This window comes from Macaca nemestrina, chromosome 14 (genome assembly GCF_043159975.1).
Source record: "Macaca nemestrina isolate mMacNem1 chromosome 14, mMacNem.hap1, whole genome shotgun sequence".
Taxonomy (NCBI): domain Eukaryota; kingdom Metazoa; phylum Chordata; class Mammalia; order Primates; family Cercopithecidae; genus Macaca; species Macaca nemestrina.
In genome coordinates, this window is record NC_092138.1 from 7,149,170 (window position 1) to 7,161,667 (window position 12,498).

The following is a 12,498-nucleotide window of genomic DNA, read 5'->3' on the forward strand; positions in this document are numbered from 1 at the left end:
AGAGGAACTCAGTCAGTCCTGGGTGTGCAGGAGCTGTCTCTCTAGGCTTATGCTTTCTTTTGCGCGTATGGCTCTGGTCTCCCACTCCAGTGTAGAGAGGTAGAGGAGAGTGGTGGCGAGCGTGTGCCAGCCCACGCAACCTGGGATGAGACTCCTTGGCTTTTCCTGAACTTCTGAGCCTTCTCTCCTGCCCACTGAAAGTTCACTAATGAAATTATCGTTTTATATTTTACACAACCGGCACTTTTCATCTGTAAGTTTTGCATTTGTGGATTCAACCAAGTATAAATTGAAAATATTCAGGGGAAAAAAAGCATGATTGCATCTGTACTGAACATGTACTGACTTTTTTCCTTATCATTATTCCCTAAACAACGTAACAACTGTGTACATGCCATTTATATTATATTAGGTATTATAAATAATCTAGAGATGATTTAAAGTATACAGGAGGATGTGCATAGGTAATATGATATACCATTTTATTAATATATAAGGGACTGGAGTATCTGCAGATTTTGGCATCTGCAGGAGGTCCTGTAACCAATCCCCTGCAGATACTGAGGGATGAATGCATACAAATTAGTAGGTCTCCCAGTAGAAGAAAAAAATGTTCTCCCTTTTTCATCTTTCTCTGAAAGATAGAACTTTGTTTTAGGGCATTTGAAATAGCAAAAAAGTTTTGTTCTACCTTTCCTGAGAGTTGGAAACTGCATGAGCTCTCATTTAAGGGAGCAGTATCTAGAGTGTGACTCTGTGCCCAGCCTGTATATATAAATCGCCACCTGTCATTGATGAGTACATGCCATGAGGAAAGTGAACTGCACGTCTTAGAAATAGACTCAGAGCCCAAAGAAAAATTTTAAAAGCACATTTGGCCATAAATTACAACTTAACTAAATGTAAAAACCAGAAATTATACAAGGTATTCTTCAGACCACAATGGAATTAAACTAGAAATCAATAAAAGAAAGATTGCTACAAAAGCCCAAAATATTGGGTGATTAAACAACACCTTTCTAAATAATGTTGTATGTCAAAAATGTCTTGAGGAATTATAAAATATTTTGAATTAAATTAAAATGAAAATACAACTTCTCAAAGTTTGTGGGATATATTGAAATCAGTGCTTAGATAGAAATAGCATTAGATGCATATATTAGAGAAAAGATCTAAATCAATCATAACCTTCCACCTTGTTAGGAAACTAGAAAAAGAAGAGCCAAATGAGGTAGAGAACTACTTGGATTAAGGAGGATGAGTTTGGTTACATAATAAGGAGAATTGTTCAAGTGACTGATAGATTTTAAACTTTTAGAATGTGGTTTTAAGTAGTTTTCTTAGATAGTGCTTGATAAACTTTTACAGCTGTTTTAACATTTTTGACATATTTAATATTTTGTTTTTCTTAGACCATTCCAACGAAAGACAGACTTGAAGGTCTTCTTGCTTTTAAAGAGAAAAGGCCCCCTCGCTATAAAGGAGAATAAAAGGAAGAGAAATTCTTAAGATGCCAATGTACTAAATGTACTTCTGGAAGTGTCTTTCGGGTCCACTGTATGCCTCAGCACATGGAATCTCAATGACCAAAGTGAAGAGCAAATTATTCATATAGTGTAGTAAGCATCTGGAATGGACCCATCCGTGTACTTCATTCAAATGTGTAAATGTCATATTCATTCAGATTTGTAAAGCTAGTAGTGTATATTGTCAGAAACAGAATCAAAGTTAGATATACATTTTTAAATATTTACTGCATATGCGGCTTTCTGTTCTTAATTTTTTTAATGTGAATAATTTATATATTGCACATTCTAGGGAATAATATTGATTGTATGTCTACTGTGCTGCATTAAGAAAATAAAATTTCTATATACCAAAAATGTGAAGTTATACCAAATAAAGTTTCTAAGTAATTAATGCATACGAACAGATACATATACATATATCTAAACCTGAAAAATGAACTGATAGATATTCTGAGTGAAAACTACCTAATACAAATAAAATCAGTGAAAAGAAAACATGGGAATTTTTCTCTTACCCCATTCTTTTTGAATTGACTAAATCATTGCATGCTGGACTTTAGAAGAAACAGCCCTTTCATTGCTGCTTCTGTCAGGCAACCTCTTTACAGCATCAGTCCCGTAATACGGTATCGAAGGTGAAGAATTAATCCAAAGACTGAAGCCAAAGAACCGAAGTGGACAGGAGACCTGGTGAAGTGGGACTTGCAGGACCTCCGCCCAGCAAGTGGCTTGGCCACCGGGCCTAGGAAAGGTGATGTTTACACACAAAGGAGGAAAGAAAGTGGGGCAGCCAGGATTGGAGCATGGAAATGGCTTGGGATCATGGATTAAAGTGGAGACCGTTCTTTGCTTCCTTACCCTCAGCTATTTGCATCCAATTTCTGTAAGGGAAAGAGGTGAACTTAAAACAACCCTTTGTCCTAACAAACCCCTGCCTTCCTACCCAGGCCAGGCTAAGAAGCCGTAAACAGAGGGGCCTCCAGGTTGCGTGCCTGAGTAGCCGTACCTGGGAAGTAGGCATTGGTAGGTGTGTGGGACATCGGAAACTGGAGAATTCGCTGTGGAAAAAGGAAGCAGAACATTCTGATGCCCTTAAATAATTTGAGATAGCTCTACTTTACATTCATTTTACCAAACCACACTGCCTTTCTAGTTGGTGCCAGGTCTGAGTCTGGTCATGCCGGAGACGACGTCCCTGGGAGTGCCCCTTGCCCGCTGAACACTGCAGCAAGCTTCACTGTGGTGCAGCCCAGCTGTGTCCTTAAGGTGTCCTCCTTTCACATTTCCGTATATCAGATAAACACCCATTTTACTGTGGATTTACATCCTCATCATGACGACTTCATTGCTGTTTGAAAGCATGTAGGCTTCATTTTTTAAATTCTGAAACTTACATTTTTTAACTTGGGAACTTGAACTCAACCTCAATTCTGAAATTCTTCTAGGAGGCCAATGTGGACTGGCCATCTGCTGATGTCTGTCCTGACAAAGGTAGGCAGTGTCTTCACTAATGTCTGGACACTAAGGTGAGTGCTGTTTTCTTTACCACCTTAGGTGCTGAGACTCTGCGGATTTATGACAATTGCTCAGCTGATCATCATACGATAAAGAGGGCTTATTAAAATTCACGTTTGGCTCTCTCTGTGGTGGTCGTGTTGGGCGGCAGGCATGCTTGTGCACTGATAAACTTGCTGAGCGGTTCGTTTTATGCATGATAATTTGCATCTAAAATGCTGGTGGTGGTTTTCATAGCCCTTTAAAGGTTGCAGGGCCAGTTTGTCCTCTCCATGACATGCTAAGTACCACTTTCTCTTTGAGCAGGAAATAATTATGTTATTAGGAAAAAATTATTCAGAGTGTGCTAAGTCGTTTCTCTTAACTTGGATTCATAGTCTAGTCTACTGTCACTGATCGAGCACTGTTTAATTTCCTAACAAGTTCTGATGAAGTCACTGGAATGTATCTGAAAGCAAAGTCCTGTAGTGACTTAAGGTATTGCAGACTTCATGTATTATGGCAGAGAAAAGTGTCTGTCCAATTCTCTGAATCAACGTTTGCGTTTCTCTTGATTTTCCTTTCAGTATCAGTCTTGCTGCTAAGTAATCCTGATCCTCCCCCAAGTCAGGCTTACGGGTCTCTGGGTAGGGCCATGCTACCTAGGGAGGGGCCCCTGCATGGGCTGCTCCTCTTTCTGCAGCACACCGCCTGTTGGTGCGCACAGCTGAAAATGCAGTAGACGTATCCGTGTGTTCAGACTACGTTAGAGAAGACTCAAAAAAGGAGGATGAGTGGTCAAGCACAGATAGAAGTAAGAGGATGAAAGCAAAATAAAATATTTCCCGTTATCTCAGAGCATGAGGCCTACTGGTTTTGAAGTTATTTAGAGCTGGTTAATTTCTAACTTGTCTATGAAAGGAAAGGAAAAGAGGTCTCCAAGTTTCTAAAGTTCTGAGGCAAGAGAAAAGCTCTAGTAATGGCCAAAATAAGAGGTTATCTGAGATTGATTTCTGTAATGTAAAGGATCATTTCATGTTTGCTTTGTTCTTAATAATGATGGATTTGGTTTTCCTGTCAATCATTTTTGTTGTCCTTGTTGTTCTAGCAATCAAAACTTGGCTTGTCACAAAGTGTTACTTTTCTGATAGCACTTTCTAAGTGCTTTGTGAATAGGCCAAAGTAGTGGAGTGTGGATTCATGGATCAGCACTTAGAAAAAGCGTATACCTGCGCATGAGTGTGTCACTGGCCGGCCGTCAGCCCTTTTCCTCACTTGACCTGAACTTCTACCTCTGGTGATGTGCCCTACATTTGCTCTTATTTGGGCTCCAAAGATCCTGGCACACAGACATTCAGAAATAATTAATCATGCCATTATTTGTCTACCGATCTAGTAAAATATTAACTAACACGTACGTCAGTATGTATTGAACTTTATCAGAATAGCAGTAGAAGTTGTCTTCTCATAGTATGTTAACTGTATACATGTTTCATAAAAAAATACAACATTTAAAAGTTAGTTGCTAATATTCCGGTAACACAATGTAAGAGGTGCTTTTCTGCGTAGATGAAGCAGGATACAGATTGTGTTTTGGGGTATTTTGGGAGGTGGAAGGTGGTCGAATCCTCTGTTCAATTGTATATGTGTCTCAGGCTCCAAAAAATCACTGTTTCAAATGCTTGCCTTTGAATTTTCAGTCTTCTTTGGGACCTCCAAAAATTCAGCTACCCCTTAGAGCGTTAGCACCTAATAAGCTATTTAGTGTACACTATTTGTTTTCCAAAATAATTCTCAGGGCAGCATGAGATATCTGGGGACCTGGTGGGGAAAATAAAGGATGTCAGGGACAGACCAAGACATGCACCCGTGTGGTTCGGCAGCAGCCCTGGAGACGCGCCCGTGTTGCAAGACATGAGATGGGCCCTCCTCCAGGAGCTGGCAGTTCCCTCGGGGGCCCCAAAGTGAGCTCCTAGGAACCAACATGTAAGTTCTTTTTTAAAGGCCTAATATAGAAACAGTACTGTGGTGTTTTGATTTAAGAAAACATTTTGACAAGATCACTGAAAATACCCTTTAAATAAGATGAACGAATAAGAGCTGGGTGTTACAGTAATACTGAGTAACATTTATGAAGCCATTAATATCTACCAGGTGCTTTCCAGACACTACCTCCACGAAAGGATAGGCACTTTGGTTATTCCTGTGGCACAAAGAGACCCATAAACCATGGAGGGACCACTTACCCGCAGCCCCACGGCAGGTACATGCTGAAGTCAGGAATTACACCCAGGTCTCCTGGCCCTTTTGTCACTGTTGAGCTTGAAAACAGCCAAACAACGTAACAGAAGGCTGCTGATACGTGTGTTTTTGTCAACCTAGAGGGAGTAGTGTCCTTTGCCCTGATTTGGTCAACAATTTTCTCATTACTTGGAAAAATACCAAAAGTGTGCTTATCAGCTGATCTGATGACACAGGCAAGTAATGTAACAATTAGAGCCAACGCCCACTCAGCACCTCCTCTATCAGACACTGTGCATTTTTACACCTAATAGCAGAACCTTATGAAATGGGTTTGCTGATTTATAGTTTAGGACACTGAGGCAGCAGGATTCATGCTGGGCGTTCTGGGTTCTGGGTTCGTTCCGGTGTTTAATGACTGTACCATCAAGGGCACGGAGCCAGTCTTGGTAGATATGAATGAGGCATGGATCTGTCAAGATGCTAGTAGTGATTGATGTATGTCTTCACATCTCAGTTCCCCCTAAAACCAGCTACTGGAGTCTAAGTGTGAGGACTCATGGCTTGATAGCAATGCTTGTCAAAAAGGGGGCAAGAGGGCCTGTCATCCCAGCACTTTGGGAGGCCAAGGTGGGCAGATCATGAGGTCAGGAGATCGAGACCATCCTGGCTAACACGGTGAAACCCGCCTCTACTAAAAATACAAAAATTAAGCCGGGCGTGGTGGCAGGCGCCTGTAGTCCCAGCTACTCGGGAGGCTGAGGCAGGACAATGGCATGAACCTGGGAGGCGGAGCTTGCAGTGAGCCGAGATCACACCACCGCACTCTAGTCCGGGCAACAGAGCAAGACTGTCTCTAAAAAATAATAATAATAAAAAAAAAAAGGGGAGGCAAGATGTGCTCCCCGTGGGTCAAGAGTGCCCCAGACATCTTTCGGGAAGGGCGCCAGGTTTGTTGCTCTATTTGGCCCTGGTCAGACTCATTTGGAGTGTTGTATTCAGCACTCAGCATTGCAATTTCTAGTGGTCATAGAGTCACTCTGTACTTTCCTGTAAAGCACATGGGAGCTCTTTGGCCAAGTTTCAGCTCCACTGAAGCCAGCGATGAGACCATGGACAAAACGCCTCATCTCCCCAAGCCCATTTCTTCATTTGTAAAAGAATCCAGTAGTCGTTCAGGATGGTTATGAAGACCCAGTCACATTGGATGTGGTATGTATAAAGGTGCTTTATGTGGTGGTGTGTTTTGTTTGTTTCATATTTCAGAAGACGGGAAGGTAGGTCTCACAACCATGGCTGGTTTGGGGGCATGTACATGAACCTTCACTCAGGAAAAGAGAAGTCTAGGGAAACATGGTAGCTGCCTCCAGTAGAACTGCAGTTTAAAACAGATCTTCAGAGGCTTCCAGGGCGAGGGGAAGCCATGCAGGGCTCCTCCCCACCTCCCCACTTCTGCTCATTGCTCTGCACTTGTCCAGAGACAAGAGAGGTGGACTAAAGTCTATGCGAGGAAGTTACTTACACCCTCCTAGGTCCAAAAGCTGCCCCCTGCCTCTGGAGTGTTAGAGCAGAAAGTGGGCAGGCATGGGCAGGGCCATTGCTGCGGGAAGTTTAGAGGCACCAGAGGACAGTTCTTCCAACTTAGACGGTTTTTGTGAAGTGAAAGCAAACTGCAGGCCCCCAACACTGGCGCAGACTCTCATGGGTGCAGTCCTCTAACACTGGCACGGACTTAGCAGATGAGAAAGATGGGTCTTAGGCCGGGCGTGGTGGCTCAAGCCTGTAATCCCAGCACTTTGGGAGGCCGAGACGGGCGGATCACGAGGTCAGGAGATTGAGACCATCCTGGCTAACCCAGTGAAACCCCGTCTCTACTAAAAAATACAAAAACTTAGCCGGGCGAGGTGGCGGGCGCCTGTAGTCCCAGCTACTCGGGAGGCTGAGGCAGGAGAATGGCCTAAATCCGCGAGGCGGAGCTTGCAGTGAGCTGAGATCCGGCCACTGCACTCCAGCCCGGACGACAGAGCCAGACTCTGTCTCAAAAAAAAAAAAAAAAAAAAAGAGAAAGATGGGTCTCCTTACAAATACTGGTCGCTAGTGAGTTGGGTCTTGAGAGAGAGAGAAAACAGGTATCTGCCTGAGGTGTGTCTGGTTAACTATGTTGGCCCTTGAGGTAATCTACAGTGTAAGGAGTTTTAGTTCATCTAACATTGTAAGAAATCATTCTCATGTTTGAGTGCCATGTTTGTAGTACCAATTTTGGGGGCCAGGGAGGGAAGATTGCCCTGAGCAAAGCTGCCCATTTTCTCATCTGGTCGGTTTTCATGGAGCGGCCCACCTGCTCCCCACCTCAGGAGATACTGGAGGAGTCTAGCCCTGCGGTGGGCTGTGGTCAGGCCAAGGGTAGGCCAGGTTTCCTTCCTAGGCTTCAGTTGATTCTCCCATCTTGCTGCCAAGGTAGCTTTAGATGTTTTGGTCCCCTAAAGCATTTAAACAGACTGACGTGTAAAATGCCGTCTGAACAAAGCCTCCCATGAACGTACTGCACAGTGTGTACCTGAACCTTCCGAGAGAAATAGTAAAATCACCACATCATCAAGTTGCAGCTCGGGGATTACGTAACTTTACTGGTGATGTTTGCAGGAAAAGGTTTCAGAGAAATTTGAAAATTGGCAAGTGTACTTTCTTGACCTTTCCAAAAATAGTCTGAGTCACGTTCACTTTCAGCCTCCAAACTGTGTTGAATGAAACCTTTGTGCAGTTTACAGAAAGTGAAGAACTGTTTGGCAAGAGAGAGAAGTTCGAGCTCCTAATAGCCTCGGCTGCATTGGGTAACATTTCTTTTGAGTTGTCTATTAACGCTTTCCTGAAACATGCTTTTTATGATGCCTAGAACTTGTATAAGAGTGACTGTAATTTGAGTTCTTTAAAAATGTAAGTACAAGAAATGTGTCACATGCCATAAGAAATAGGAAATGACAGCTCACATCTATCTTGGTGGAAGGAAGCTCTAATTATTGGAAGATGTGATTGGAATATTGGTTCTTAATACCTACGGGGTGGCTCTGTCGTATGCTTACCTAACACCAGTATTGGCATGCAAATAACACTGAAAAGCTCCTTTCTTTTCCTCTGGTCTTTGTGGGAAGGCATGGTGTGAGTCGAGATTGCTAAGCCACTCTTCTGAGAGGACTCAGAGAGAGTGTTTATCCTAGACCATCCATGGCACTCGTACTTCTGAGTTCAATTATGGTGTGATCTCATTAGTCCAGGCTCAGAATGGCTCAGTAACCTCAAAACTCCAAGCCCTCGGTGCTTGCCTTACTTCCCTAGACTTGCAGTTTACGTACGCCCACATGTGCTTCATGTGTATTAAAAATGCTTGCATGTGTAGATATGAAGATATATGTTGACTGTCCTGAAAAACATGACATACCTAACGTTTAAAATTGTTTTGAACTTCCCCTGGGGATAAACTAGTCTTCAAATGTAAACATGATGAGCAGTGTAGGGGTTATGGTAGAAGTTACAATTACCGTCTTGACTTATACAATCTATTATGGAGTAATACTAACTTAATTCCAACAGTATACAAATTCTTTGTTCCTATATAGCATTGTTTCTTCCCCCATCCTCTGTGCTTTTATTTTCATACAAATTAAATCTTTATGCACTGTAACTTCAGAACAGTTTAATTATTGCTTTATGAAGTTGTCTTTTAATTGGAGAAAAAGAAGTTACAACTGAAATGAAAGTTACAAATGAAAAATACACTTACAGTGTCTCTTATATAGTTATCTTTACCAACACTCTTTTTTTAAAAACTGTGGATTTGAGTAACTTTCTAGTATCTTTTCGTTTCAACCTGAAGCACTCCCTTTAGTATTTCCCGTTGGGCAGGTCTGCTAGGGACAAATTCTCAATTTTTGTTTATCTTGAAATGTCTCAATTTTTCTTTCATTTTTGAAGGATGATTCTGTTAGTCATAGGGTTCTTGGTTGACAGCCTTTTTCCTTCAGCACTTTCAATATGTCATGCCACTGCATTTTGGCCTGCATGATTTCTGATGAAGAGCTATCTTAATTTTATTGTGAATCCCTTGTGTATGATGAGTCACTTCTCTTGATGCTTTCAGGATTCTCTTTTTGTCTTTGTCTTTTGACAATTTGAGCATAATATGTCTCAGTGTGGATCTCTTTGAGTTGATTCTGTTTTGTTGGGCTCTTGGATATGTAGACTCATGTCTTTGTCACATTTGGGAACTTTTTGGCCATTATCTTCTCAAATACTTTTTCTACCCCTTTCTCTCTTTCCTTTCTCTCTGGAACTCCCATTAGGCATATGCTGGTATACTTGATGGCATCCCATAGGGCTCTTGACCTTTGAACAAGACCTTTGATTATTTTCCTTTAATCTTATTTCTCTCTACTCTTCAGATTTAGTAATTTCTATTGATAAGCTTTTGAGTTTACTCCTTTCCTCTGCCATCTCAAATCTGCTTTTGAGACCATCTAGTGGGTTTTTCATTACAGTTATTGTCATTTCGATTTTAGAATTATTCTTTGGTCCTCTTTAAAATGTTTTGTCTTTATTGATATTCCATGTTGGTGAGGCATTATTCTTATACTTTTCTTTAGTTCTCTGAATATATTTAAAATAGCTGATTTAAAATGTTTTCGAATACATTTAACATCTGAGCTTTTCTCAGGAACAGTTTCCATTGAATGTTTCATTTCCTTGTATGAGTCAGACTTTCTTGTTTCTGTATATGTCTTACAATGTTTTATTGAGTAATGAACATTTTAAATAATATAATATGGCAACTCTGGAAGTCAGATCATCCTCTGTCCCATCCTAGGTTCACAGTTGTTTATTATTGTTGCTATTTGTGTATTGACTTTCCTGAACTAATTCTGTGTGTTTTGTTGTGTGTGGTTACTGAAGTCTCTGCTTGGTTATTTTAGTGTTCAGCTCTTGATTGGACTCAGATTTCCTTAAATGCCTTGAACCAGTAAATCTCCAGCTCTTGCTGAAGGGCTCTGTATGTTGAGGCATACCTTCAATACATTGACAAGCAATTGGCAACTCTGCCTTAGCCTTCACTTCCTCCTTGTGTAGAGCCTTAAGGTCAGCCAGAGGTGAGAGCTAGGGCCTTCTCAAGTCTTCCGTGAGCTTGCATACAGCCCTCACATGCACATGGCCTTCTAGATTTCTAGGAATATGTCAGAGCTTTTCATAGCCCTCTATGGACATCTCATTCCCCAGTTTCTGTTTTTATGTTTTTTGGTCAGCTTCTTACTTGCCTCAACTCAGGCAGCTTTGATGCTGAACAATCATCACTGATTTTTTTTTTTTTCCTTAAACACCCTGCAGGAAAAAGCTCTCTACAATGAATGAGGTCCTAAGTTAGGGCAAATAAAGACAAGCCCTGTGAGTGGGGGTTTTCCCCATTATTAAAACACCAGAGAAATGCTGGACATATCAGATAATGACAAGTTTCTAGGAACAGGGCTTTGGGCATGCTACAAAGACATTCATTCTCCTATAGTGGCTGCTGGTTTTCATGGCTGCCATGAGTGTGAGACTATTAGTTTTCAAGGTGTGTGTGGCTCTGGGAAGAGGAAGTGGAATAGGGCAAGTTAAAATTCCACAAAGCAGCTGGGTGCTGTGGCTTACACCTGTAATCCCAGTACTTTGGGAGGCCGAGGCAGACGGATCACCTTTGACAGGAGGTCAGGAGTTCAAGACCAGCTTGGCCAACATGGTGAAACCCCATTTCTACTAAAAATACCAAACACTAGCTGGGTGTAGTGGCGGGCGCCTGTAATCCCAGCTACTCAGGAGCCTGAGACAGGAGAATTGCTTGAACCCAGGAGGCAGAGGTTGCAGTGAGCCAAGATCATGCCATTGTACTCCAGCCTGGGCAACAAAAGCAAAACTCTGCCTCAAACAACAACAACAACAAAACAAATAAAATGCCACAAAGCTTGTTCTTATTGAGATTCAGCCACTTTTCTTGAATAAATGCTTCCCAGATTGTTGCAAGCTTTTGGCTAATTTCTGGGGTTCTTAAAAAGTTTTGACAATTTTTTTTTCTACAATCTTTATTGATGTTCTCATTGTTTATATGGAGGAGCAGATTTTTTGGAGGTTCTCACTGCACTGTTCCCACTGATATGCCTTCCCTATCCCCAGCTGATTCTAATGCAAACATGTATACCATGGGCTGTTATTGGCAAGGTGTACAAGGTAGCTTTCTGACTTCTGGTACATCAAAACTGATATTTATTGAATTATTATTAAAGCCCAAACCGTTGACTATACCTCACTTCCCAAATGTCAGGTTTAGTTGTAGTCAAGGTAGGAGAGGATTTACTGCTGTATTGTCTTTTAAATGTGTGCTCTGAGTCTAGACCCAGGAAACAGAAATAGGCTGCTCCAGCTGAGGCTACCCTTGCCTGGTCATGAGGTTGGATGATCTGTGAGGGATCTGTGTTCATTCAGTCCTTAGTTGCTAAACTAACAGCCATAAACCAAAGCAAAGCAATGCATAAATGCAGCCTTGAAGTAGTAAAAATAAAAAGTATTGAAATTCCAGCATATATAGGTGTCTTATGTTTTAGGACAACTTTTCTTCCACATTGTTAAATTCATGTTCCACTGTTGACTATGATGACAAAATCATTTATTAATTTGAGCTTTCAGACCTTGAACAGGATTTCATGTACAGTAAGAGTTTGCTAGTAATCAAATGCAAGAGTCCTTTCCTTAAAAAAAAAAAAAAGTAAAATGAAGATAAGATGAAATTTAATTTCCAATATATGTTAGGGAACTAGATATATTCTAGTTGGTACTAGAATGTATAATTAGCTGTTGGTGAAATTTCAGAAGACTTTCTAGGTTAAGATGTCATTGAAAACAGTCCCTCTACAGGAAGGCCACTTCGAGGGTAGAAGACACACGTGAGTCATCTCACCTCTGGCAGCACTGTTACCTCTCAGAGCTTCTCAAACACAGTGGCCATTGTTGTTACCACGGCTAATTATTAGCCTGCTCCAACAGAATTTGTGTCGATGTTACAAAAACAGTTTATGCTACACAAGCTCTTTATTCATGTAATAATTACAGCATGTTTGTCTTAAGTATTTCGCAAGTGTTCTCTTTGGATAATACCAGCAAGATTAAGTAATAGTTTCTCGCTAACATTATTGCTCAAGAACATCAAACATGACGG

The 12,498-nt window shown here is 41.3% G+C and overlaps 1 protein-coding gene and 1 long non-coding RNA gene across 5 annotated transcripts in view; one reads left to right on the top strand and one right to left on the bottom strand.

Annotated features, from left to right (window-relative positions):
• Window positions 1-5,356, bottom strand: part of LOC139358080 (uncharacterized) — a 35,668-nt gene extending 30,312 nt beyond the window's left edge. Inside the window, exon 1 of the long non-coding RNA XR_011612331.1 lies at window positions 5,270-5,356. This is a non-coding gene — a long non-coding RNA (uncharacterized lncRNA). The remainder of the gene's footprint in view (window positions 1-5,269) is intronic.
• LOC105498828 (AU RNA binding methylglutaconyl-CoA hydratase) overlaps window positions 1-12,054 on the top strand; it is a 155,935-nt gene extending 143,881 nt beyond the window's left edge. For all 4 annotated transcript variants that reach the window (XM_011771177.2, XM_011771178.3, XM_011771180.3 and 1 more), the window contains one exon: window positions 1,413-12,054. In XM_011771177.2, the coding sequence (XP_011769479.2) occupies window positions 1,413-1,490 (78 nt within the window). In that variant the 3' untranslated portion in view covers window positions 1,491-12,054. The remainder of the gene's footprint in view (window positions 1-1,412) is intronic.
• Window positions 12,055-12,498: the final 444 nt, after the last annotated feature.